Source organism: Trichosurus vulpecula, chromosome 7 (genome assembly GCF_011100635.1).
Source record: "Trichosurus vulpecula isolate mTriVul1 chromosome 7, mTriVul1.pri, whole genome shotgun sequence".
NCBI lineage: Eukaryota > Metazoa > Chordata > Mammalia > Diprotodontia > Phalangeridae > Trichosurus > Trichosurus vulpecula.
Window position 1 is genome coordinate 141,305,744 of NC_050579.1, and position 23,895 is coordinate 141,329,638.

Here is a 23,895-nt window from a genome sequence, read left to right on the forward strand (position 1 = left end):
GCAGGTGGTGGCAGTGACTCTAGGTTGGTATAACAAAATGTTGGAACATGTTTAGATCACCTAAGGTGGAGGAACCAGCTTCTGGGAGAAGACATTCTGCATTCCTTTAGGAGAACAGCTTCTTTCAATTGGCTGCATAATTGGAACAGACTGCATCTTTAAAACTTTCACGATGGGATAGTCTCCCTTTCTTGCCCTTGGCCTCCAGAAAATGTGAAGATCCAAGTTCACCAACAGTAAGGTGGCCATGAATTGACTGAGTGAGGGAAGGGCTACGTTCCCTTCTTCCTTCATTTTTACCTTGTGGCCCTGAGAAAGCAGCTTTGTCCTTTTTGATTCTAGGTGCAAATGGTAGAATCCCCACTAGACCCCGGAGTTTGAGCCAAGAACCTTATAGGTAGGATTCCAGGCCAGGTGTGCAGACAGCCAGCCCATCAGGAGAGATCTGAGAACCCAAGGGGGCATTTGGACTCAGAACTTGAGACTCGGCTACATAGGAACTGAAGTGAATCCTCTCCTCCTGTCCAGAGTATGAAGTAGTACAGGGGAGATTATGCCCCCAGGTGTTGAGGGGATGTTTGTATGTTTATTCTTGCTATTCTTTAAAGCACATGTCTATATCTCTATCCATCTATTGATATACATCTATATGTAGTTATAGCTAGCCAACTAGCTAGCTAGATATAGGTACCTATATCTTTCTACATATTTGATAAAAGCAGGGGGAACACCATGTATCAGAGTCAATGTATCAGAGAGCCTTGAGAGAAGAGGGAAATGTAACACACTGAGCCTTCGGGCAGTGGGGATCAGGATAGTCACTATTACATTTTGAATTATCAAGGCAAGAATAGAAGGAGAAGGTGACCGGAAATTTAAAGAACTTGCATTTTTAACAGTGTCAATTACAGTTCAAAATCTATGAAGTTGAGGAAGTGAATCCAGATTAGGGGTAATAGACTATGAAAACAGGGAGGGATGTAGGGATTGGAGGTCAAAGGCAAGTGTAAGAGGAATTCTATGAATACATTTTGTTTTCCTTGCACCTTCACCCTAACAGTAACATAGATGGGGGTCTCCCTTTTTCTTAAGGGGGGAAGTGGATGAGGTAAGAAATGGAAAGATGAAGGGAATTTTGACCTTGTGGGAGTAAAGAATAAAGTAGGCTAGTGAGATAGTTAGAAATATCTGTTCTCCATTAATTGTTAACTTTCTGCATTGCATAAGGGAAAGTACTTCCTTAAATGAGTATGTAGTAGGCACTACATACAAGTGTATTCCCTTTCATCCTTTCCCCCTTTCATTTGCACAAGAGGAGGTAATACTCTAGGTAAAAAAATTCCCTGAGTGTTCTGAATTTGGAAGAGAGGACATTACTCACTTCTTTCCACCTGGGAATAGGGTAAGGTGATTGTTCTATAAGTGGCTTCTTTGATATTGGTACAGGTAGATTTTTATCTTAGTGATGGACTATGAAAGCTATATACAGTCTTGTGATATTTCATTTAAATGTTAAAGTAGGACCTACCAATCTAAATCACTCGTGGTGATATCCATTTTTCTTTTTTAAAAAATTCATTTCTCTCCAATTTCATGTAACAAGAATTTTTAACACTCATTTTTTTTTAAATTTTGAGTTCTAAATTTTCTCCCTCTCTCCCTTCCCTCCCCCCCCCGAGGCAGTAAGCAATCACGTAAAACATATTTCCATATTACTCATTTTGTGGAAGAAAACCCAAACCCCCTCAAAAAATAAAGAAAGAAAGCAAAAATAGTGTGCTCCAGTCTGCATTCAGACTCCATCAATTCTTTCTCTGGAGGCAGATAGCATTTTTGGTCATGAGTCCTTTGGAATTATTTTGGATCGTTGTATTGTTGAGAATAGCTAAGTCATTCATAGTTATTGTGATACCTATCTGCCATCAAAGTTTTGCTATTATTTTTTAATGATTCTAAATGATTCCCTGAAACAAAGGCCCATTTTTTAATAGCACTATTTTTCCAGTGATGCTGTATGGCTGCTTGAATCTTGGCACACCACAAACTCCAAAGAATTGAAGTCGAAGCTTACCCAAAGGAAGGAAAAAGCTTCATGGTGGCCTGATCCTGCTGCAGTAACATATCACATGCAAGGAATTATACCTATTGAGGTAAAGCAGAGGTATCAACCACAATGTGACCCATAACACTCCCAGTGAGATTAAAATGTAATCGGGAAATATTTTTTACAAGATAAAAATACAATAGAACGTAGATAATGTTAATATGTGGTTTTCTAAGTTGATATGTGGCAGCAGAGATCCTTATATGTAGTTTGGTGGTCCCTATTTCTATTTGAGTTTGACACCATTGATGGAAAGTACCTAATGCAGTACCTGGCAATCACTCAATCACTTTATTAAGCATCTGTCAGGCAACCTGCTAGGTGCTGAGGATGTAAAAGGATGAGGAGGATTTTATGAGAATGCTCATAAAAAAATAACAAAGACAAAAAAGAACTTTAAATTCTATCTAGGGAGAGAGCATATACATGTTTAAGCATATATATGTAGGTGGTGATAGTGATTAGTGGTGGTGTGGGAGGTTTGAAGGGTATGAAATGGTCAGCCGTGACAGGGAATGCAATTAGGGATGAATAAAAGGATTGCCAAAAATACAAGATTATTTTGGGAGGGAGAAGACATTAGCAGCTGGAGAGATCAGGAAAGGCTCCATATAGAAAGTGAATTTAGGTTGTACTTTGAAGGAAACTAGGGCTTTAGGAGGCAGAAGTCAAGAGGGAATGTGTTCTAGATTTCCCAGTGTGAGGGAAGGGAAATAGGAGATAGGATCTTATTCGAGAAACAACAAAAAGAACAGTTTACTTAATAGAGTTTGTGAAGGGTAATAATATACACTGTCCCAAAAGTTTTAGTGCAATTTTGGGCTGTTAAAACTTAAAACTACACTAGGATTTTTGGGGCACCCTATGTAATAAGTATGGAAAGTAGTTTGGAGTCAGGTCATGAAAGGTCTTAAGTGTCAAAAAGAGGGATTTATTTTTGTCTTAGAGATAACAGGGAACCACCGGAATTTTTTGAATAGAAGATTGAGGTGGTCAGACCTGAACTTTAGGGAAAGATAGGAGATGAGGCAAGGAAACCAATTAGAAAGCTATTATAGTTGTCCAGGCGAGAGGTGATAAGGGGCCTGAACTATAACGGTGGCCAGGTAAGTAGAGAAAACAGAACAAATGTTAGAGATGCTGTAGAAGAAGAATTGGCAAGCTTTACTTTGACTGGATATATGAGGTAAGGGAGAGTAAAGACATGAGGACAGTGTTGGGTGGCAAACTGAGGTGATTGGAAGCATAGTAATGCCCTTGACAGAAACAGGGAAGTTAAGTATAGATGAGTTCTTCTTTGTACAGGTTGAATTTAAGACACCCCTGAGATATCCAGTTTGAAATGGCCAATAAGTAGTTGGTGATGTGAACCTGGAGTTCAGGTGAAAGACCAGGCTGGATGGATGTCTAGACCTGGGAATCATCTTCAGTGAGATGGTAATTGAACCCATGGGAGCTCATGGTATCACTGAAGTAAAGAGTTATTATTGTCCTTCATAATGGAAGAAGGCCAAGGTGACATCACAATGTTGGAGTCAAGGTACAGTGTGTCTGACTGTGGCTGATCAGACCAATCCAAGCTTGGAAGCTCTACCGTAGGTTGGGCACAAATAGGCCACATGGACATTTGGGAAAGAGATGTCTCTAAATTTGTGCATCTCACATTTCTTTTGAGCTATTGAAATTCTGCTTTGCTCATAGAGCACAACACCTTCTTTGATGCAGGCATGCCATGTTGGGTTGTCCTGTGACATTGTCTCCCAGGTCTCACAATTAATTACAGAGTTCTTTAGAGAGACCTTAAGGGTATCGTCACATTGTTTCTTCTGACCTGTGTAATCTTTTAGGCAAACATATATTTGATATTTGAACAATGTGGCCAGCCTGTTGGAGTTGTGCTTTCTGTAGTAGAATTTGAATGCTCGGCAGTTCAGCTTGGGAAAGGACCTCAGGGTCCAGTACCTTATCTTGCCAGGTGATCTTCAGAATCTTCTACAGACAATTCAAATAGGAGGGGTTCAATTTTTTGGCATGGCACTGGTAGACTGCCCAGGTTTCATAGGCATACAGCAATGAGGTCAGCACAATGGCTCTGTAGACCTTCAGTTTGGTATGCAGCTTAATAATACCTCTTCTCTCTCACACTTTCTTTTAGAGCCCCCCAAACACTGAGCTGGCTTTTACAACGTGTGTATCAACCTCATCGTTTACGTGTACATCTCTGTGAAGTATACTGCCGAGGTAAGTGAACTTATCCATAGCATTCAAAATTTCTTGACTTGCTTTAACCAGTATGGATGGTGTGGTGCTGGGTGGTAGAGAATCTTTGTTTTCTTCATATTGATGGACCACTTTGACAGTCTTGTAAAATCATGTAAACCTCCCTTTCTAACATAATGGTTTTAAAACATATAGAATAAAGTACATAGGATTACAAAAGAGACCAATTATACTGAAATATAGATAGCAACATATGTATATATATTTTAAGTTCACAGACCCCAGGTTAAGAACCCTTGATCTGGACCAAACCTCAAATTTTCTTAATGAGTCAACTGAGGCCTAGAGAGATAAAATAACTTGCTGAAAATCTCACAAGTTGTAAGCAGCAGCAGCAAGATTCTAAATATAGGGCCTTTTTTCATGGAACCACAAGCAAAAAAAGAAAGCTTGTGCCTTAATAGTACTCCTGATAAAGAAAGCAAATAATATTTTTGAAATCGCTTATGATACACTGTTCATTTTTAATGTCTGGCTACTACCAAGTACCAGGTTTATTTAGATAATTAGAAGATCATTTAAACTCACTGGTTAATGAGAAAAAAAAGCATCTATTCCTATAGCACACTCTGCTGTCCAAATTCTGTTATTACTGCTCCTATCTTTAATTTGTATTGTGATTTGGGGCCCTAAATGAAGACAAATAGAAAGGGAGAAAATTAGTAAATAAGGATTTATTAAGTATTTTCTATGTGGCAAGCATAGTGCTAAGTGCTGGAGATATAAATAAATGTAAAAACACAGTCCCTGACCTCAATAATCTTACATTCTAATGTAAGAGACAGACATCCAAAAAAAACCTATGAACACAATATACCTACATTATAAAGGGAAAGTAATCTCATAGAGGAGGCATTGGTGGAGGGGAAGGACAGGTGGGATTGGTAAGTCTTTTTTTTCCTCTTAAAAATTATTTTATTATTTAATATTTTAGTTTTCAACATTGATTTCCACAAGATTTTGAGTTACAAATTTTCTCCCCTTTTCTACCCTCCCCCCACTCCAAGATGGCATATATTCTTATTTCCCCATTCCCCAGTCAGCCCTCCCATCTGTCACCCCACTCCCCACCCCCATCCCCTTTCCTCTTACTTTCTTGTAGGGCAGGATAGATTTCTATGCCCCATTCCCTATATATCTTATTTCCCAGTTGCGTGCAAAAACAACTTTTTTTTTTGAGCATCTGCTTTTAAAACTTTGAGTTCCAAATTCTCTCCCCTCTTCCCTTCCCACCCACCCTGCCCAAGAAGGCAAGCAATTCAACATAGGCCACACATGTATCATTATGTAAAACACTTCCACAATACTCATGTTGTGAAAGACTAACTATATTTCTCTCCATCCTATCCTGTCCCCCTTTATTCAGTTTTCTCCCTTGACCCTGTCCCTTTTCAAACGTGTTTGCTTTTGATTACCTCCTCCCCCTATCTCCCCTATCTGCCCTCCCTTTTATCATCCCCCTTTCTTATCCCCTTCCCCCTACTTTCCTATGGGGTAAGATACCTGATTGACTGTGTATGTTATTCCCTCCTCAAATCAAATCCGATGAGAGCAAGATTCACTCATTTTCCCCCTCACCTGCCTCCTTTTCCCTTCTAACAGAACTGCTTTTTCTTGCCATTTTTATTCTATCTCTCCCTTTCTCCCTCTCTCAATATATTCCTCTCTCATCCCTTAATTTTATTTTATTTTTTTGGATATCGCCCCTTCATATTCAACTCACCCTGTGCCTTCTGTCTATATATTTATATATATATGTGTATATGTGTATATATGTATATATATGTATATGTATATATACATACACACACATATATATGTATATATATACACATATATATGTACATATATATATTCCCTTCAACTACCCTAATACTGAGAAAGGTCTCATGAATTATACACGTCATCTTTCCATGTAGGAATGTAAACAGAACAGTTCAACTTTAGTAAGTCCCTTGTGATTTCTTTTTCTTGTTTACCTTTTCATGCTTCTCTTGATTCTTGTATTTGAAAGTCAAATTCTCTATTCAGCTCTGGTCTTTTCACTGAGAAAGCTTGAAAGTCCTCTATTTTATTGAAAGTCAATATTTTTCCTTGGAGCATTATACTCAGTTTTGCTGGGTAGGTGATTCTTGGTTTTAATTCTAGCTCCTTTGACCTCCAGAATATCATATTCCAAGCCCTTCGATCCCTTAATGTAGAAGCTTCTAGATTTTGTGTTATACTGATTGTGTTTCCACAATACTCAAGTTATTTCTTTCTGGCGACTTGCAGTATTTTCTTCTTGACCTGGGAACTCTGGAATTTGGTGACAATATTCCTAGGAATTCAATTTCTATTTTACTTTTTGGCTCTAGATAATTTCTTAAAAGATGATGTCTAGCCTCTTTTTTTGATCATGGCTTTCAGGTAGTCCAACAATTTTTAGATTATCTCTCCTGGATCTATTCTCCAGGTCAGTGGCTTTTCCAATGAGATATTTTACCTTGTCTTCCACTTTTTCATTCCTTTGGTTCTGTTTTATAATATCCTGATTTCTCATCAAGTCACTAGCTTCCACTTGCTCCAATCTAATTTTTAAGGTGGTATTTTCTTCAGTGGTCTTTTGGATCTCCTTTTCCATTTGGCCAATTCTGCCTTTCAAGGCATTCTTCTCCTCATTGGCTTTTTGGAGCTCTTTTGCCATTTGGGTTAGTCTGTTTTTTAAGGTATTTTCTTCAGTACTTTTTTGGTTCTCCTTTAGCAAGTTGTTAACTTGTTTTTCATGATTTTCTTGCATCACTCTCATTTCTCTTCCCAATTTTTCCTCTACATATCTTACTTGCTTTTCCAAATCCTTTTTGAGCTCTTCCATGGCCTGAGACCAATTCATATTTTTCTTGGAGGCTTTTGAGGTAGGCTCTTTGACTTTGTTGACTTCTTCTGACTGTATGTTCTGATCTTCTTTGTCATCAAAAAATGATTCTAGAGTCTAAGTCTGAGTCTGAGTCTGTGTCCTTTTTCACTGCCTGGCCATGTTCCTAGCCAACTACTTGACCTTTGAGCTTTTTGTCAGGGTATGACTGTTTGTAGAGTAGAGAGTACTTTGTCCCAAGCTTTAGGGACTGCACTGCTGTTTTCAGAGCTACTTCTACTCCACTGTCACCACAAGCTCTGCCACAGTAGCACTCCTCCTCCCCCAAGAACTGCCAACCAGGATTGTGACCCAGATCCAAGCAGGGCAAAGCAAGCCCTGCATTCCTGCTCTGGTCTGCCACTTGATTCCTCCCACTGTGTGAGCCAGAGACTCTGGAAGCAGCTGATGTTGGAGCTCCACCACCACACCATCTCCACCACCCCCAGGGCTGGGGCCGGACTGCTCTCTAACCTGATCTAGCAGTTTACCCACTAACCTGCTCCATGGTCCTTGGCATTTTGTGGGTTGAGAAGTCTGGTAACTGCCACAGCTCAATGATTCATGGTCCTAAGGTCTGCTCTGGTCGACTCCTGGTCTGGTCTGTCCTGGTGCAGCCCATGCTGGGCTGTGCTCCGCCCCCAGCCCTGTGTGATAGACCCTTCCCAGCGACTATTCAGGCCATCCTGGGCTGGAGACCTGCTTCCCTCTGCTATTTCATGGCTTCCTCAGGTCTAGAGTTTGTTCAGAGCCATTTTTTACGGGTGTTTGGAGGGATTTGGGGGAAAGCTCAAGCAAGTCCCTGTTTTCCAGCCGCCATCTTGGCTCCCTGGATCTAAGTCTTGAAAGAAGCCAGACAAGGCAGGAGGTGGAGCATGAGAGGAGGACCTAGGGGATAATGAAGAAAAAGGCACAGAGTTGGCCAATGGATTGTTATGTTTGAAGAATGGTCAAGGACTGTGTACCTGTGTCATAGAATACATGGAAGGGAATTAATGTAGTAAGACTGGAAAAATAGGAAGGGGAAAGATTGTGAAGGGCAAAGAGAGGTGTTTATACTTGATCCTGGAGATAATGGGGGGCCAGTGGGGTTAATTGAGTAGAGAGGTGACATGGTCAGACCGGTACTTTAGAAAAAACACTTAGATAGCTAAGTGGAGGATGGATTAGAATAGTCAAAGAAGACAACCAGAAAGCTCCTGCCTTGAAGGAAGGAAAAATAATATAAATTTCTTGTTTTCAAAATTCTGAAAAATAATATTTCACTTACTGACTTTAGTAAATCAATGCAAAGATTTAGAAGAAAGCTCCCTCAGTTACCTCAAAACAGAATGCTTCGTTATCTGCAATATGTGCCCTATCTTTGGGTAGGTAGCCGGATAGGACTTTTTCCTCTTTGCTGAACTATCGTTTTGATTTAAATTAATGATATAATGTAAAAGTGGTATAAAATGTGTACAATGATTTAAAAAAAACCAATTTGTCATTATGATATTAAGATCTATTTTTCATTAAAAATTTTATTTATACTTGCTTAGGAATATGCCTTTATGGTATCTTTGATGGGGTGCTCAGGCCCCAGCCCTGAGATCATTTCTCTGAAAGTGTCCCAATTTCTCCGTAGGCCCCTGTCCTGTGAGAAAATTTTCTCTTGTTGCAGAGCACACTGCCTTATCAGAACAGACAGAGGGGTGCCCGGCCCAAGGATTTTTGTCCCTGGCTGGCCTCCTGCCAGATCCCCAAGGTCCATGTCTCTGACAACTCCCTTAATGTCTGGTATACTCCCTACACTTTCCCATCCATAGCTCCCAAAGACACCTGGACCCTTAGATTGCCTAATTAGGATCCCTGGCATTCCTTTTCCCAGCACCATCCTCAGTCTCTTGCAGGTTCCCATAAGGACCCTTGCCGGCTTTTGCTAAAGCATTACAATAAACTCTTTGCCACTTGATTAAGAGAAGGCTTGAGTGTGTGAATTCATTCCAGGCAACTCTGCCTTGGCATTCTTGGGGTCCCAGCACCCCAAAACCTCATCATCTTTACCATTGTCTACTAAATACCAACAAAAGTTCTTTGTTTTTTCCGAGCACAAAGTGTAGCCAACTCTGACACCATATGTGATCACCCCAAGACTGTTTCATTTTTAGGATATTATTTTGTCTATATAAAACATCAGGGTTTACAAAATGCTCTATACTCATTATCTTATTTGATCCTCACATCATCCTCATGGGATAGGTAGGGAGTGAAACTATCATTATACTTATTTTACATAAGAGGAAACAGGCTCAGAGAATTTACGATTTGCTTACAGTCACATAGCTAGTAAATAGAAGAGTGTGGTGATCAGTAATCTTTATTTTCTATACCTGCTATAAAGTTTCTCCACAATGGATTTCCTCTTGAATGAAAACATCCATTCTCTGTGAAAGTGAATGATTATTTGTGAATGGTAACTTAAAGCTCAGTGAGTTAAATTATCATTCTTATTCTGCACTTAAGTTTTCTACCTGGTAAACTTTTTGGTATTTCATTTTTCCCCTTTCAGTTCAATCCTTGAGATAGTAACTCATTCAGTAAATATGATTTATGTCAATGTATGCTAACTGCTTCATTTTGCTTCTGCTTATTAGCAGTGAACATTTACTTCTTATCACTTATACCTTCTATTTTCTGGTTTTTGTACAATTAGCCTCAACACAAAACAAATAGGAAGAGTGACAGACTTGGAGTCAGAGTCACAACAATGCTACTTGCCTCTACTGTGGCTGTGTAAGGCCAACACCACCAGCACACAGGAGGGCTGCTAGCACAGGTGCTTTGATCTGCTTTTCTAAGGAAAGCAACTTTAAGGGGTTTACAATCTCACTTTAAACATACATATGTCATTCACTTAGTTCAGGGGGAAAAGCCAACACCTTGAACTTCAGAGAGAATACAAACGGAAATTATAAGCAGAAATTATATAAACAGAGCAAATAACACAAACCAGTAGACAGGCTTTTACAGTCTAACTATAGCAATACATATAGTTACCAGAAAGAGAAGCATCAACACTGGGTTTTCAAAGCCTGGGTGCTCCATGACAGCTACCCAGAGTCTCATCCAGTCAAATCACATGACAGTCTTTCAGTGAGTGAGAGCCCCCAAAACAAAGCCAGATCATATATACCCTTCTTCAGGGTCAGAGGGCATCACGACCATGCAATGCAAACCCATGTGAACTAGGCTTTCTTGTTTCTTAAGCAAGTCATCAAAGACTTGTGATTCAATCAAAGACTCTCGATTGAAACAAAGGCAAGACTCATCAAAGGCAACTGATTACCTTAGTGCTGAGAAGCACTCAAACAAAAAACAGCAAAAAGTCCTGCTTTGCTTGCCATTACATTTGAAAGGCAAGATTCATCAAAGGTACTTGATTACCTCAGCATTCCAAAGGAGAAAACAGTAAAAAAGTCCTACCTTTCTTACCATTACAGAGGACTAGTATTCAAATTATGGTTCTGACACAATATAGCACCTGTAGGATTCTGGGCAAGTCACTTAATTTCTATAGACTTCAGTTTCTTCATCTATAAAATGGTCAGGCTGGACTAGAACAGGAGTTCTTAACCTGGGATCTGTGGATATATTTTAGAGGGGACCATGAATTTTGGGGAAAATACATCATTATTTTCACTAACGTCTAACTGAAATTTAGCATTTCTTTCAATTATGAATGTATATAATAAACCATGGTAGTGCCTATGACTGAAGCACCAGTAGAAATCACCTGTTCATCTCTACCATCTACTTTCACCAGTAGAAAGCAGATATTTTCATATTACATTATAGTTGTTGTAGATATCCCAAAATATATTTTTATGCTGATCACTATTTTGAAATTACTATAGCTATTAGTCTGTTTGCTAGTTCAAATGTGCTTGCAGCCTTCCTTCCATTCTGCAGATGCTCATTTGATGTATTTGTACAGACAACTATTGGGCAACCCTGCACCACTTTGTTATTCTGCCACCAAATGTGGAATTGTGTGTTTCCATATTGATGATTCAGATATTTATGTTGCTTCTCAGTATTCCCCACCTGTATTTATTGATTGAGCAATATATGGAAGGAGGTGAATGGTTTTCGTTATTCAAGTTTTGCAAACTAGACAGTTTAAATGAGAATTCTTGACTCTGTAAGGTGGCCTGGCCTTTTGTAACATGGATAAGCGCACTGTCTATGTGTGTAGACCAGGCTAGTTCAAACATGTCTGACAGTTGTGATAGGTAGGTGTATTATTTAAAATAACTCATTACTGTTTTCAAATTGCACGGTGAAGCGGCTCATATACAGCGTTATAAGTTCCGCGAGTGGAGAAGTTCTTTCTTTTGTTTCTCTTTTTGTACTATTTTTGTACATTGCATTGTAAAGTAAAGGAATACATGGCAGTATGTTATATAAGTGGTGTTTTTGTGTTATTACTCTGTGAAAATAGCACATATTTAAAAATAATTTGGCAAGAAAACTGTGAATGATATCAGAAATGAGAACCATTATTTCTAGGAAGGCATAGAAAATCATTCAAATCCACGTGGAATAATAGCCAGATTCCATGGAATTATTACTATGATTCCATGCCTAAAAGAAGTATAAAAACCATTAAAAGTGTTAAAACTTTGGATAAATTATAAAATTGCCTTATTTTACTTGTCATAAAATATCTTAAATATTTTATACTTTACTTAATATACAAATTACTTATTTCTATAAAAATTATCCAGCTTAAAAGCTATACAAAAGTGCGGTTTCAAAGAAAATCAATTGAATAGAATATTTTATTGTAACTTTAATTATTTTATGTTTCTACAGACCCAATTAAGTTGAAACGTCAAAGAAAAGAAAATAAGATAAAAACTTATGTTTTATATGGTTTTACTTGAATTAATGAACGTGACAAGACACAAATGCCATAGTGTTTTTTTGTCGAGGAAAAAGTTTGTATGTGTGCAAAAGTATGTGAATATGAAGCCAGCAAAATTGAAAGTATACCTCATATCTCTCCATTCTGAAAATAAATGTAAAGATGTGGATTCTTTTTATGCAAAGATAACTGAGTTTGAAAAAGTTGGGACATTTCCAAAACTTGGATTTATCATTTCATAAAAATCTTTTCTTGAAGCATGTTATAAATTTGCTTATTGGATTGTCCAGCAAGAGAGTTCATTTCAGTTGTTTTTAAGTCAAGTCTGACCCTTTGTGACCCCATTTGGGGTTTTCTTGGCAGAGATACTGGAGTGGTTTAGCCATTTCCTTCTCCAGCTCATTTTACAAATGAAGAAGCTGAGGCAAATAGGGTTAAGTGACTTGCCCAGGCGTCATGTAGCTAGTAAATGTCTGAAGCTGGATTTTGAACTCCCAAAGGTGAGTCATTCCAACTCCAGGCCCGACACTCTGTCCACTAGGCCACCTAGCTGTTCCTAGGCAATAGCAAAAGAACCTCCATGTTATTGGACAGACTTTTTTTGGAAATGGTCGACCTGGTTTGTGGACTGGAACTGAGGAAAAAACCAGAAGCAGTTCCATTATCAAGCGACATGATACATTCTAGAATAGCTGATGCTTAACATTTTGAAGCAGGTCGTTGGGAAATTGTCAGTCTTACTATTCTCTGTTAGTATACAAGTGGATGAAAGTGCATATACACACACACACACACACACACATGTGTGTGTGTTTGTATAGGTGTATGTATATATACATACATATACAATACATACATATATGCACATACGTATACATAAATATAGTAACCAACTTCCTATTTTTGTTCTCTAGGTGACACAGTGGATAGAGTGCTGGACTTGTAATCAAGAATACTCAAGTTCAAATTCCAGCTCAAACTCTTAATAGTTGTTTGATCTTGGGCAAGTAACTTAACCTCAGTTTCAGTTTCCTCATTTGTTAAATTCCTTCCAGGGTTGTTGCAAGGATAAAATAAGATACTATTTATAAACCATTTTACAAACCTTCAATACATTGAAAAAGGAAGAATCTCCTGTCATTGTCATTCATTGCTTTTTACATAGATAGATATTGGCAACAAAGATTCTTCCTAAAAGAAGTTATGTTAACAGCCATAAAAATCAACAACTTCCTCAGACACAAATCATACATTTAAATGATTTTGTCAGGAAACAGGAACAGAAAATGAAATGGTTATTTACCAGATAGAAGTTGACTGATTTTCAAGAGAACAAGTCTTGTCTTGAAGTGCCTGTTTGAACTAAGGGCAGATATTCCTTCCTCCCTTCCTTCCTTCCTCCCTCCCTCCCTCCCTCCCTTCCTTCCCTCCCTCCCTCCCTCCCTCCCTCCTTCCTTCCTTCCTTCCTTCCTTCCTCCCTCCCTCCCTCCCTTCCTTCCCTCCCTCCCTCCCTCCCTCCCTCCTTCCTTCCTTCCTTCCTTCCTTCCTTCCTTCCTTCCTTCCTTCCTTCCTTCCTTCCTTCCTTCCTTCCTTCCTTCCTTCTTCCCTTCCTTATGAAAGAAAAAGGAACACCTACTCTTAAAACACTTGGAAAGAAAATATTTTATATATTGGTTGGGTTACCTGAAATATATTTTTAACCTTATACATAAGGTAAATCTTTCCATTCAGGGTCACTCCTGAAGTCACCATTATAGATCAGGACAAATTACAAGCTTTCTTGGCCAAACTGCAGATATGGAAGAAGAGATTAGAGGGTGACATACTTGCAGGCTTTCAAATGTTAGAGGAAATGCTTGACCAAGATGCAGATGAAGTTAAAAAAATTCTCTTTCAATTTCTTTGAACAAAGAAATTTGCAGACTTCTGGACACATCAGAACTTTTTTATTTCTATTGTCATGACATTACAGTTGATTCCTGCATTTTCAGACCTTTTCTTTCTCATATAAACTATATCTGAGATGTTGACATAGCCAAAGGTGAGCTTCAAGAACTTAGGACAAAAAAATGATAACTAGTGTTTAACTCAAAATGCCGGTATAATTTGCCATCCTTTTCTTTTTCATACAAACTGTATTTGAGACATTGACACAACGAAAGTTGAGCTTGTAAAATTTAGGAGAAAAAATGATAACTGGTGTTTAACTTAAAATGGCTGTATAATTCTGGTCTTTCTTGACAGAAGCCTATCCTTGCTTTGTAAAGTTAGCTTTGGAAGCTTTAATTCCCTTTGCAATGACATATCTTTGTGAACTGGGATTTGTAAGACTTGCAATCATTAGAATAAAATGGAAATTTATAGGATGTCCAGCTTGAAATACATATTGCCTCGTTGAAGATTACCCCAAAGTTTAAAGTTCTTATTTGAGCTAAACAATAGTAGCATTCATGCCTTTTTTTTTTCAGTTCTCACAGGAGTTTTATTATATCATATATGTGTATATGTGTGTACGTGTATATATACATAGAAGATCTGCTTTATATACAATAATGGTTCTCTCCAATATTTAGACCAAGGCAATCTGTAACAACAACTCTTTTCCCCAAACCCAACTCAGGTGCAATTAAGTGCTAAATGAAAGTCATCCCTTCAGATGAAAGGTATTCTGGGGTTCCATTTGTTTCCAGCTTGGGAAGAGATGAGGTAATGCAGGCCACACAGTTCACAATCTCCAGCTACATCAGGCCTTGAGGGGGGTGATGGGGGCAAAGACTGAGAACAGAAGCTGTGAGTTTCACGAGATCGATTAGAGCTTCTATGAGAACAGGACATTGTGCGTGATTATCACATGGCTCTTTTATTGGGGAACAGGAGCTTCCTATCCTCTAAGGTGAGATCGATTGTGCTGGAAGGGGAGACTGGAGGGCCTGGCCAGTGCAGGCGCAGCAGGGGGAGGGGCAGGGCTCGGTCACTTCTTCTCCTCCTCCTCCTTGGCCTCCTCTTTCTTAGGGGTGTCCTGCTTCAGTTTGTAGTCTGCCAGGGCAGCCTTGATTGCATCTTCGGCAAGCATGGAGCAGTGCAGCTTAACCGGAGGGAGGCACAACTCCTTGGCAATATCAGTATTTTTGATGGTTAAGGCCTCTTCCACCGTTTTGCCTTTGACCCATTCGGTGGCCAGGGAGCTCGAAGCGATGGCAGAGCCACAGCCAAACGTCTTGAATCGGGCATCCACAATCTTCCCTTTTTCATCCACTTGGATCTGTAATTTCATAACATCTCCACAAGCAGGTGCCCCCACCAATCCAGTGCCAACATTTTTGGATTTCTTGTCAAGGGATCCTACATTTCTGGGATTCTCATAGTGATCAACCACCTTCTTGTGGTACAGCCGGGCTGGAGCCGAGAGCTCCCGGAGGGGTGGCCGCCGAGTGCCCAGGTACATCACCGAGGCCGCCCGCCTAAACCTGACCAGTCCGGCCTTCGCCGCCGTCGCTGCCATCAGCATTCATGACTTTTAAAAAAAAATAAAATTTACTTTTAACATGCCAGTATTTTAAATGTAATGCCATTGTTTAAGTCATGATAAAGAAGTACACATGTCACAAATTTATTTTAAAATGTTATATCTTTATTTCAATATAATTAATTTTCTTAATAATACTATATCTTTTATTTTATGAATTAAAAAACATTACTCAGAGGAGGAATCAATAGCCATCATCAGATTAATAACGGGGTCCATATCACAAAAAAAGATTAAGAACTTCTTGATTATAAAATCTTCAAGGTCCCTTTTAGTTGGATTATGATCATACTTCTAACATGTAAGGTTTAAGGCCTATGAGAAGGCAAAACTTGAGAGGAAGAAATGGGGAGGAACAAAAAGAGGAAGAAGAAAGAAAGAGAAAACCCAAGTAGCAGAATGTTAAAAACCATTCAGCTACCACTCACTGAGAGCCAGAAGCTGTCTGTATTGTCCTTCTAGTTCACAGGAAGGTGAAAACTTTGAAGAGCAGTATTTTGGCTAATCTTTCTATCTGACTTTCTGAGCATATTTTACTATTTTTGTAGCACAGACTAAATAAAGTAAGATCAATATGAATATCTCCTTTTTTTGGCGTTTCTAAAAATTGGTATTACTCTAAATCCATAGGATAAACAAATTTATGCCTTTTTGTATCCCTCAGGACTTTCTGACTTGGATTTTTAGTTCTAGTCTAACATGAAATGATAGTATAATTAAGCCATTCTTACATGGCATATAGATTATATTTACTGATAAATCATAAAGCACTATATAAACATTTTATAATACTTTATGATTTATGAAGCACTTTGTAATGATAGCTCATATTTATATATTATCTTGGAATAATTTTTATTCCTCTGTTAATATATTTAAAGCCTAGAGACTCTCTTCATCCTCCCCATCTCCATCCATATTTTTTTCTGTCAAGAATATGGTTTCAACATTTAAGTGTAGCATTTGGAATTTTAAACATGTAGACTTTTGTATTAAATCAGAAGAAGCATCCAGAATTTTAAGACAACATCAAATTTAGAAAATATATTCTTTCAGAGAAGAAGTCAGAGCAGTGTAGCAGAAGGAGCCATAGAATTCAAATTAGGAGACATGAGTTCTGGCCCTGTCACTAAGTAGCTGTGTGATCTTGGGCAAGGGGAGCCTGTGGTTGGCCAGTTAGCAGCATAGTTATCTTCAGCATTGCTCCACCATCCCTGAAACCTTAAAACAACAAGAAATGGGCCAGATCAATAGTAATTAAAACTGTGGCAACAAGAAGACAGAAGCAACTCACAATGTGAAGCTTTTTGAAATAATAACAAAGTTTCAAATTTTCTCAAGTTCACATTTATCCCAACCATCCTGAGACAAGTGCACTTAACTGAAAACAAACTGACAATCTGGTTTTTCAAGATTCTTCTATAGTGGCCTCCTCCCAGTTGCCCCTTCAGTGACTTAGTCTGAACCTCCTGTATTCCAGCAACAAATAGAAAATATTGATCCTTCCCAATGACTAGATGAAATTATAGAGGAAACTAGAGGAAACTAATAAGAGTGGGGAGAACTGGCAGTGTAGACACAATTGGAATGAAAGGGACCTCCAGGCTTGTGAGGGTAAAGGGTCTACAAATCTAAGTGTAGTTAGGTCTTTCCTAGGGGAGTTGACACAGGGTAGGGACTAGGTCATGTACAACTTCTCAACCCAAACAACCAGATGCTACCCAGCAGCAGGAGAAAATGTGCTCTGGAAAGAAGTAGGATACAAACAACTAGAAATAGAAGGTGAAGCCTAAATGACAAAAAGGCCGAGAGAGAGAGAGAGAGAGAGAGAGAGAGAGAGAGAGAGAGAGAGAGAGAGAGAAAGAGAAAGTGAGAGAGTGTGAGTCTGGGTATAAGCCTAGCTCCTAAACAGATCAACCACTAGTGATTCTAAAAGAAAGAAAAATAAGCAACCTAGAAAAGTCCTTTAAAAATAATGCTTATTATGTCACCCTGCCAATGAACAAGAAGGTACAATGATACTCAGAGGATTCCCCAAATGTAAGAGAATAATAGCAAGAAGTACCAGAATGGTTCAAAAGAGAAATAAAACTTTTATAATATTTTTGGCACGACGCTATCTTTCTTGGTTACAATTTCCTTATTTGTGAAAGAAAGTGGCTTTAAGCCTATACTCCTATGTGGAGGTCTCTTGAAGCTAAACTGATTAACAGTAATCTACATGTTGGTTATTTAAGAAATGAATATATTCGATGTAACCTAAATTTGAAGAGCTGAGATATAAATGACTCTTTAGGCTTATGCTTGTTGGTCATATAGTGACTGCAATTATATGTTACCTTAAAAAAAACATACTTAAATACAAATTGTTCCTATGCAAGTGCAGATGTCCTTAGGAAAGGTGATGATTCCCAAATAGTAAAGGAATCCTTTTGGATAGCACAAATCATAGTGTTGTCACAACATAGCAGGCAGCCTTTATTTTTTTTCTTGTCATGCAAAAGTTCCATAGCTCTTTGTTTGACAAGATGAAAATCTTAACTGCTGATGATTCCAGCTTTGAGATAATGATTCCTTTGTTTGAAAGCATAGCTGATGCTATTACAATGGGAAGTGTGACTGCAAAGATGACTTAGGAGCCACAGTTATTTTCACACTCTTTACAGATGAAGGCTGTTTTTTGGATTGTGACTTCATTTGTAGCAAGAGTTGCTGTTTGTGGAGCCTGTCACTCTTTAAGGCTCTGTCTGCCTGTTAGTTTTGTGGATTGCCTGACCTTTGTAGACTGCTTACTTAAAGGGAACCATTTCATAGCTTTTTCACACTGCTAGAGGCTGTCCTCCTTATAAGAGAATTTTTTCTGCACCCTGCTCTCCTCCTGGTTTGTGGTTATACTTTAGCTTACCATATATAACCTGATTTCTAAATATGTAAATGTTTGCCTGCTTGAAGACTTAATATTGGGGATCTCTTCTTAACCTTTGCAAAGCTTGCCACGTGTGGAACTGATTAAATGGCTAATAAAGCTAGATTTGATTTCTGAGACAGTATGGCATAGAGGATGGGGCGCATTCCTCAAGTCAGGAAGACCTGAGTTCCAGACCTTCTTCTGACACAGACTGTCCGGGTGACCCTGAACAAATTACTTTATTAACCTTTTAGTGCTCTTGGTAACTGTCTAGGAATATAAATTTCAGAAAAAGGTACTGATTTGCATTTATGGTTGTTTGTGTGCCAGTGAAGTCACAGTTTCTAATGTAGCCTTGGTGCTTGCTGTTCTGTTTAGAAGACCTTTACTTCTACAAAACTGTAGTCTAAAGTTTAATTCTATGTTGATTTTACCTCCATCTTGCCTTCAAAGGAAAATGTAATTTCTATTTTTTTCCCAATTTTTTCCTTCTTACCACATCACTGAATAATGTGCTACTAAGGAAGCAGAATTGGGTAAAGAGCATCCATTGCTCTATATTCTAACAAAAACACATATTTCTATGATGTTTGACTTGTAACAGCTTGGTGAGGTAAATAGTGTATTGGTCTCTTTAATTTTTACAAATGAGGAAACTGAGAGTCAGGGACTTTAGATAACTCAGATCTCACAGTAAGCATTGGAACTAAGTCACGAAGCTAGAGCCTTTTGACTCCAAGACCAGTGATCGAGAAAGAACTTCACTATGCTCTATATTTTTTTTTTTAGGGGAAGCTAGGTGGCACAGTGGATAGAGCACTGGATTTGGAATCAGGAAGACTCATCTTCCTGAGTTCAAATCTGGCCTCAGATGCTGACTAGCTGTGTAACCCTGGGCAAGCCACTTAACTCTGTTTGCCTCAATTTCCTCATCTGTAAAATGAGCTAGAGAAGGAAATGGCAAACCATTCCAGTATCTTTGTCAAGAAAACCCCAAATGGGGTCACAAGTAGTTGGACACAACCAAAATGAATGAACAACAAATGTTCTTTCTTAGTTTAAATTTCATTTGATAACTTGGTAAGTAATGTCTGACTTCAGATTTTTTACCTGTCATTATCTCTTGCAGTTTCATCACTGTGATTCAGTCATAGACTGCCCATATGGATGTTCCCTTCCCTGCTACCTTTCTCTTTTCTCTCATACGCATCAGTGTCAGCCTTATTTCTTTAGCATCTTTATCCTTCTCTAGCTTTCTGCCTCTGTAAGAAAAAGGTCCATCACTTCCTCCAAGACTGGAACAAAGGAGAGAAAAATGGGAATGATGTTAAAGTGAGCTAAGCAGTAATGTGGGGCAGTTAGGTGAAGCAGTGGACAGAGTGCCAGGCCTGCAGTCATGAAGACTCATCTTCCTAAGTTCAGATCTGACCTCAGACACTTAGTAGCCATGTGATCCTGGGCAAGTCACTTAATCTTGTTGGCCTCAGTTTCCACATGTCTAAAATGAGCTGGAGAAGGAAATGGCAAACCACTCCAGTATCTCTGCTGAGAAAATCCCAAATGGGGTCACGAAGAGGTGGATACAACAACAAAACAGTAGTGTGCTGGTAAGTGTCTGAGGTGGGGGATAGTATGCACAAGACAGTTTTAAGTTTAATCTGTGTTATTAATATTTTCTCCATTACTTTCTTAAGTCTAGATAATCAATAAAACAATCAAGCCCTAGTTTGCCTATTTCTGAGATGTAAATGCTCATGCTCAATATGTAACAATTGTCTCTCAAGTGACTGGAGCTGACTGCAACATATCCCTGGGACTTAGGTATAAGAGGGAACTTAGTGGGTAGAAGAGGGAACTCACACCCAATGGCCTCAATTTTTTTTTTCAAGAAAGTATAAGATCCTCTACCAAGAGGAAATGGGGAACTGGTATAGATGACTTGAGGGGAATAGGTGTGGAATAAATGCTGTGAAGAATGTCATAGGATATCAAGCAGGAAAAAAAGTTGTTAAAATGATTACTGTGCAACACTGAGGGCCTTTCCATTTTACTTTGATATTTACTCTTAAATCTTTTGTTTCTCTATTCAGTTGTTGGTTATTCCTTTTTCAAACACCAGACCTAGATTATCCCTTCCCATCTGCTTTTCTCAGGTGCTGCTGAATTCAGCTGGAGGGTCTCACGCATGCTGACTTGACTTGAATTTGAGTTCATTTGAAAATATAGTCATGGGCATAGGGTAGCTCCTGAATGATGTCTGATGTTTGAATCCAGTTGGGTAAGATTTCCTCGAGTTGAAATTGGTCTGATAGTAGTTTGAGAATTTCTTCATGTAGACTCTTGTATCCTTGATAGATCTATGATCTCACTGATACTGGTTTTGTCTCCAATGATGCTTATTGCAACCCAGCCATTCCTACTCATCTTTTGTAATTGTTGTACATGCTCATTCATCCATATTCTGCATGTACTAAGATATCTTTTTTTTTTTGCCAAGGGAAAAGACAAAGTTTATTAAGGGTTTGCCATTATGGGTTGTCTTACGAAATCCCACTCTTTGTGACGCCTGTTTTCACAAGCGGGCCAGATTCAATCTACTGAGCTAGATTGAATCTGAGCCTATACTGAGATGTCTTACTCTACATCTTGATAGTACATTGATACCAGCGTCATTGTAAGGACAAGGAGGTGTATGGTGGGATGAGCGGGATGCAGCACATTGCCAGTGAAAAATTATGCATTAGAATCAACGTAAAGGATATTGCCCAAGAAATGTGTGACTAGAGGAAGGTGGACTGGTCATGTGGGAAAAGCAAGGAAGAATTAATGGACAACCCATATAGTCTTCTTAAGATTAAAATAAAAGGAAAAACAAAACTCTAAATCTATTACTGAAATACTATTTTACTCCATCGGTATGAGCAACTGATGAGAAGATACCAGTCTTCATAAGATCAGTCATACTGTGACAAAAGAGCTTTAGAACTGGAGTAAACTGCCATGACTAGTCAAACCTGTTCAATAATTATCAGTCTAAGTCAATGAGAGAGGATAGCATAGTGCTCATGACATTTTTTTCCCCTTCTCTTTCATTTGTTCCTGTAAAAAGGTCTTGTCTGCTTTGTGTTAACAGTGGGTTTGGAAATGGAGAATACACCCTTCATCAGGGATAAACTCTGCCAGCTTCTGCCCATACTGGGTTAAAGGGGAAGTGCATTAAATAGGATCAGGTCAAGCGAGCAGCACTGGTGTGCCCATGTGAGGCCAGCTAAACTTTGTTGATACTCACTTTGCAGAGTGGGGGAGAATGTGGTCCAGGAGCAGTATAGCAGCTTGGCTATGGTAGGCCTAGGCTTTTTTCCATTTTGCTTTTTGCCTTGTGTGTATTCTCTGGTTTCTGGCCTCCTGGGCAATGCAGTCAAGAGTCATTTGGTATCTACATGACCTTGGGCAAATGACTTGACTTCTCTGGATTTCAGTTTCTTCATCTGTAAAATAAGCATTGGATTAGATTACTTCTAGGGTCCTTTCCACTATATAAACCCGTGGGCCTTCAAGCCTACGTGGTATGTATTTGTTGCATTGAGTATAAGTATGTGAATCTATGATCAAATTCAGTATCTGGATACAATGCAACAAAAAAGGGGATCTGAGCAATGCATTTTTTTTTTTACATATTCACTGTCAAATCCAATGACAGTAAGATTCACTCATTCCCCCTCACCTGCCCCCTCTTCCCTTCCATCAGAACTGCTTTTTTTGCCACTTTTATATGAGATAATTTACCCCATTCTATCTCTCCCTTTCTCCCTCTCTCAATATATTCCTCTCTCACCTCTTAAATTTATTTCATTTTTTAGATATTATCCCTTCATATTCAGCTCATCCTGTGCCCTCTGTCTATATTCCCTTTAACTCCCCTAAAACTGAGGAAGGTCTCATGAATTACACACATCACCTTTCCTTGTAGGAATGTAAACATAACAGTTCAACTTTAGTAAGTCCCTTATGAATTCTCTTTCTTGTTTACCTTTTCATGCTTGCCTTGATTCTTGTATTTGGAAGTCAAATTTTCTATTCAGCTCTGGTATTTTCATTTAGAAAGCTTGAAAGTCCTCTATTTTATTGAAAATCCATATTTTGCCTTGGAGCATGATACTCAGTTTTGCTGGGTAGGTGATTCTTGGTTTTAATCCTAGCTTCTTTGACCTCCAGAATATCATATTCTAAGCCCTTCAATCCCTTAATGTAGAAGCTGCTAGACTTTGTGTTATCCTGATTGTGTTTCCACAATATTCAAATTGTTTCTTTCTGGCTGCTTGAAGTATTTTCTTCTTGATCTGGGAGCTCTGGAATTTGGCCACAATATTCCTAGGAGTTTTCTTTTTGCGATCTTTTTTAAGAGATGATTGGTGGATTCTTTCAATTTCTATTTTACCCTCTGGTTCTAGAATATCAGGGCAGTTTTCCTTGATAATTTCTTGAAAGATGATGTCTAGGCTCTTTTTTTGATCATGGCTTTCAGGTAGTCCAGTAATTTTAAAATTATCTCTCCTGGATGTATTCTCCAGGTCAGTGGTTTTTCCAATGAGATATTTCACATCATCTTCCATTTTTTCATTTCTTTGGTTCTGTTTTATAATATCTTGGTTTCTTATAAAGTCACTAGCTTCCACTTGCTCCAGTCTAATTTTTAAGGTGGTATTTTGTTCAGTGGTCTTTTGGACCTCCTTTTCTATTTGCCTAACTTCTGCCATTCTTCTCCTCATTGGCTTTTTGGAGCTCTTTTGACATTTGGGTCAGTCTATTCTTTAAGGTGCTATTTTCTTCAGTATATTTTTTGGGTGTCCTTTAGCAAGCCATTGACTTGTTTTTCATGGTTTTTTTGCATCACCCTCATTTCTCGTCCCAATTTTTTCTCTACTTCTCTTACTTGCTTTTCTAAATCCTTTTGGAGCTCTTCCATGGCCTGAGACCAATTCATATTTTTCTTGGAGGCTTTTGATGTAGGCTCTTTGACTTCGTTGACATCTTCTGGCTTTATGTTTTGGTCTTCTTTGTCACCTAAAAAGGAATCTAGAGTTTGAGTTTGAGTCTGCGTCTGAGTCTGAGTCCATTTTCGCTGCCTGTTCACACTCCCAGCCAACTCTTGACCCTTGAGCTTTTTTGTCAGTATATGACTGCTTGTAGAGTAGAAAGTACTTTGTCCAAGCTTTAGGGTCCAAGCACTGCTGTTTTCAGAGCTAATTCTACTCCACTGTCACCTCAGGCTCTGTCA

General features: G+C 38.7%; 1 protein-coding gene across 1 annotated transcript; it reads right to left on the reverse strand.

The window, feature by feature from the left end:
• Positions 1 to 14,649: 14,649 nt before the first annotated feature.
• LOC118857025 (iron-sulfur cluster assembly enzyme ISCU, mitochondrial) lies at positions 14,650 to 15,685 on the reverse strand. The gene has a single exon (XM_036767615.1). It carries the CDS (start codon positions 15,683 to 15,685, stop codon positions 15,155 to 15,157), a length of 531 nt encoding a protein of 176 aa, XP_036623510.1. The 3' UTR covers positions 14,650 to 15,154.
• Positions 15,686 to 23,895: the final 8,210 nt, after the last annotated feature.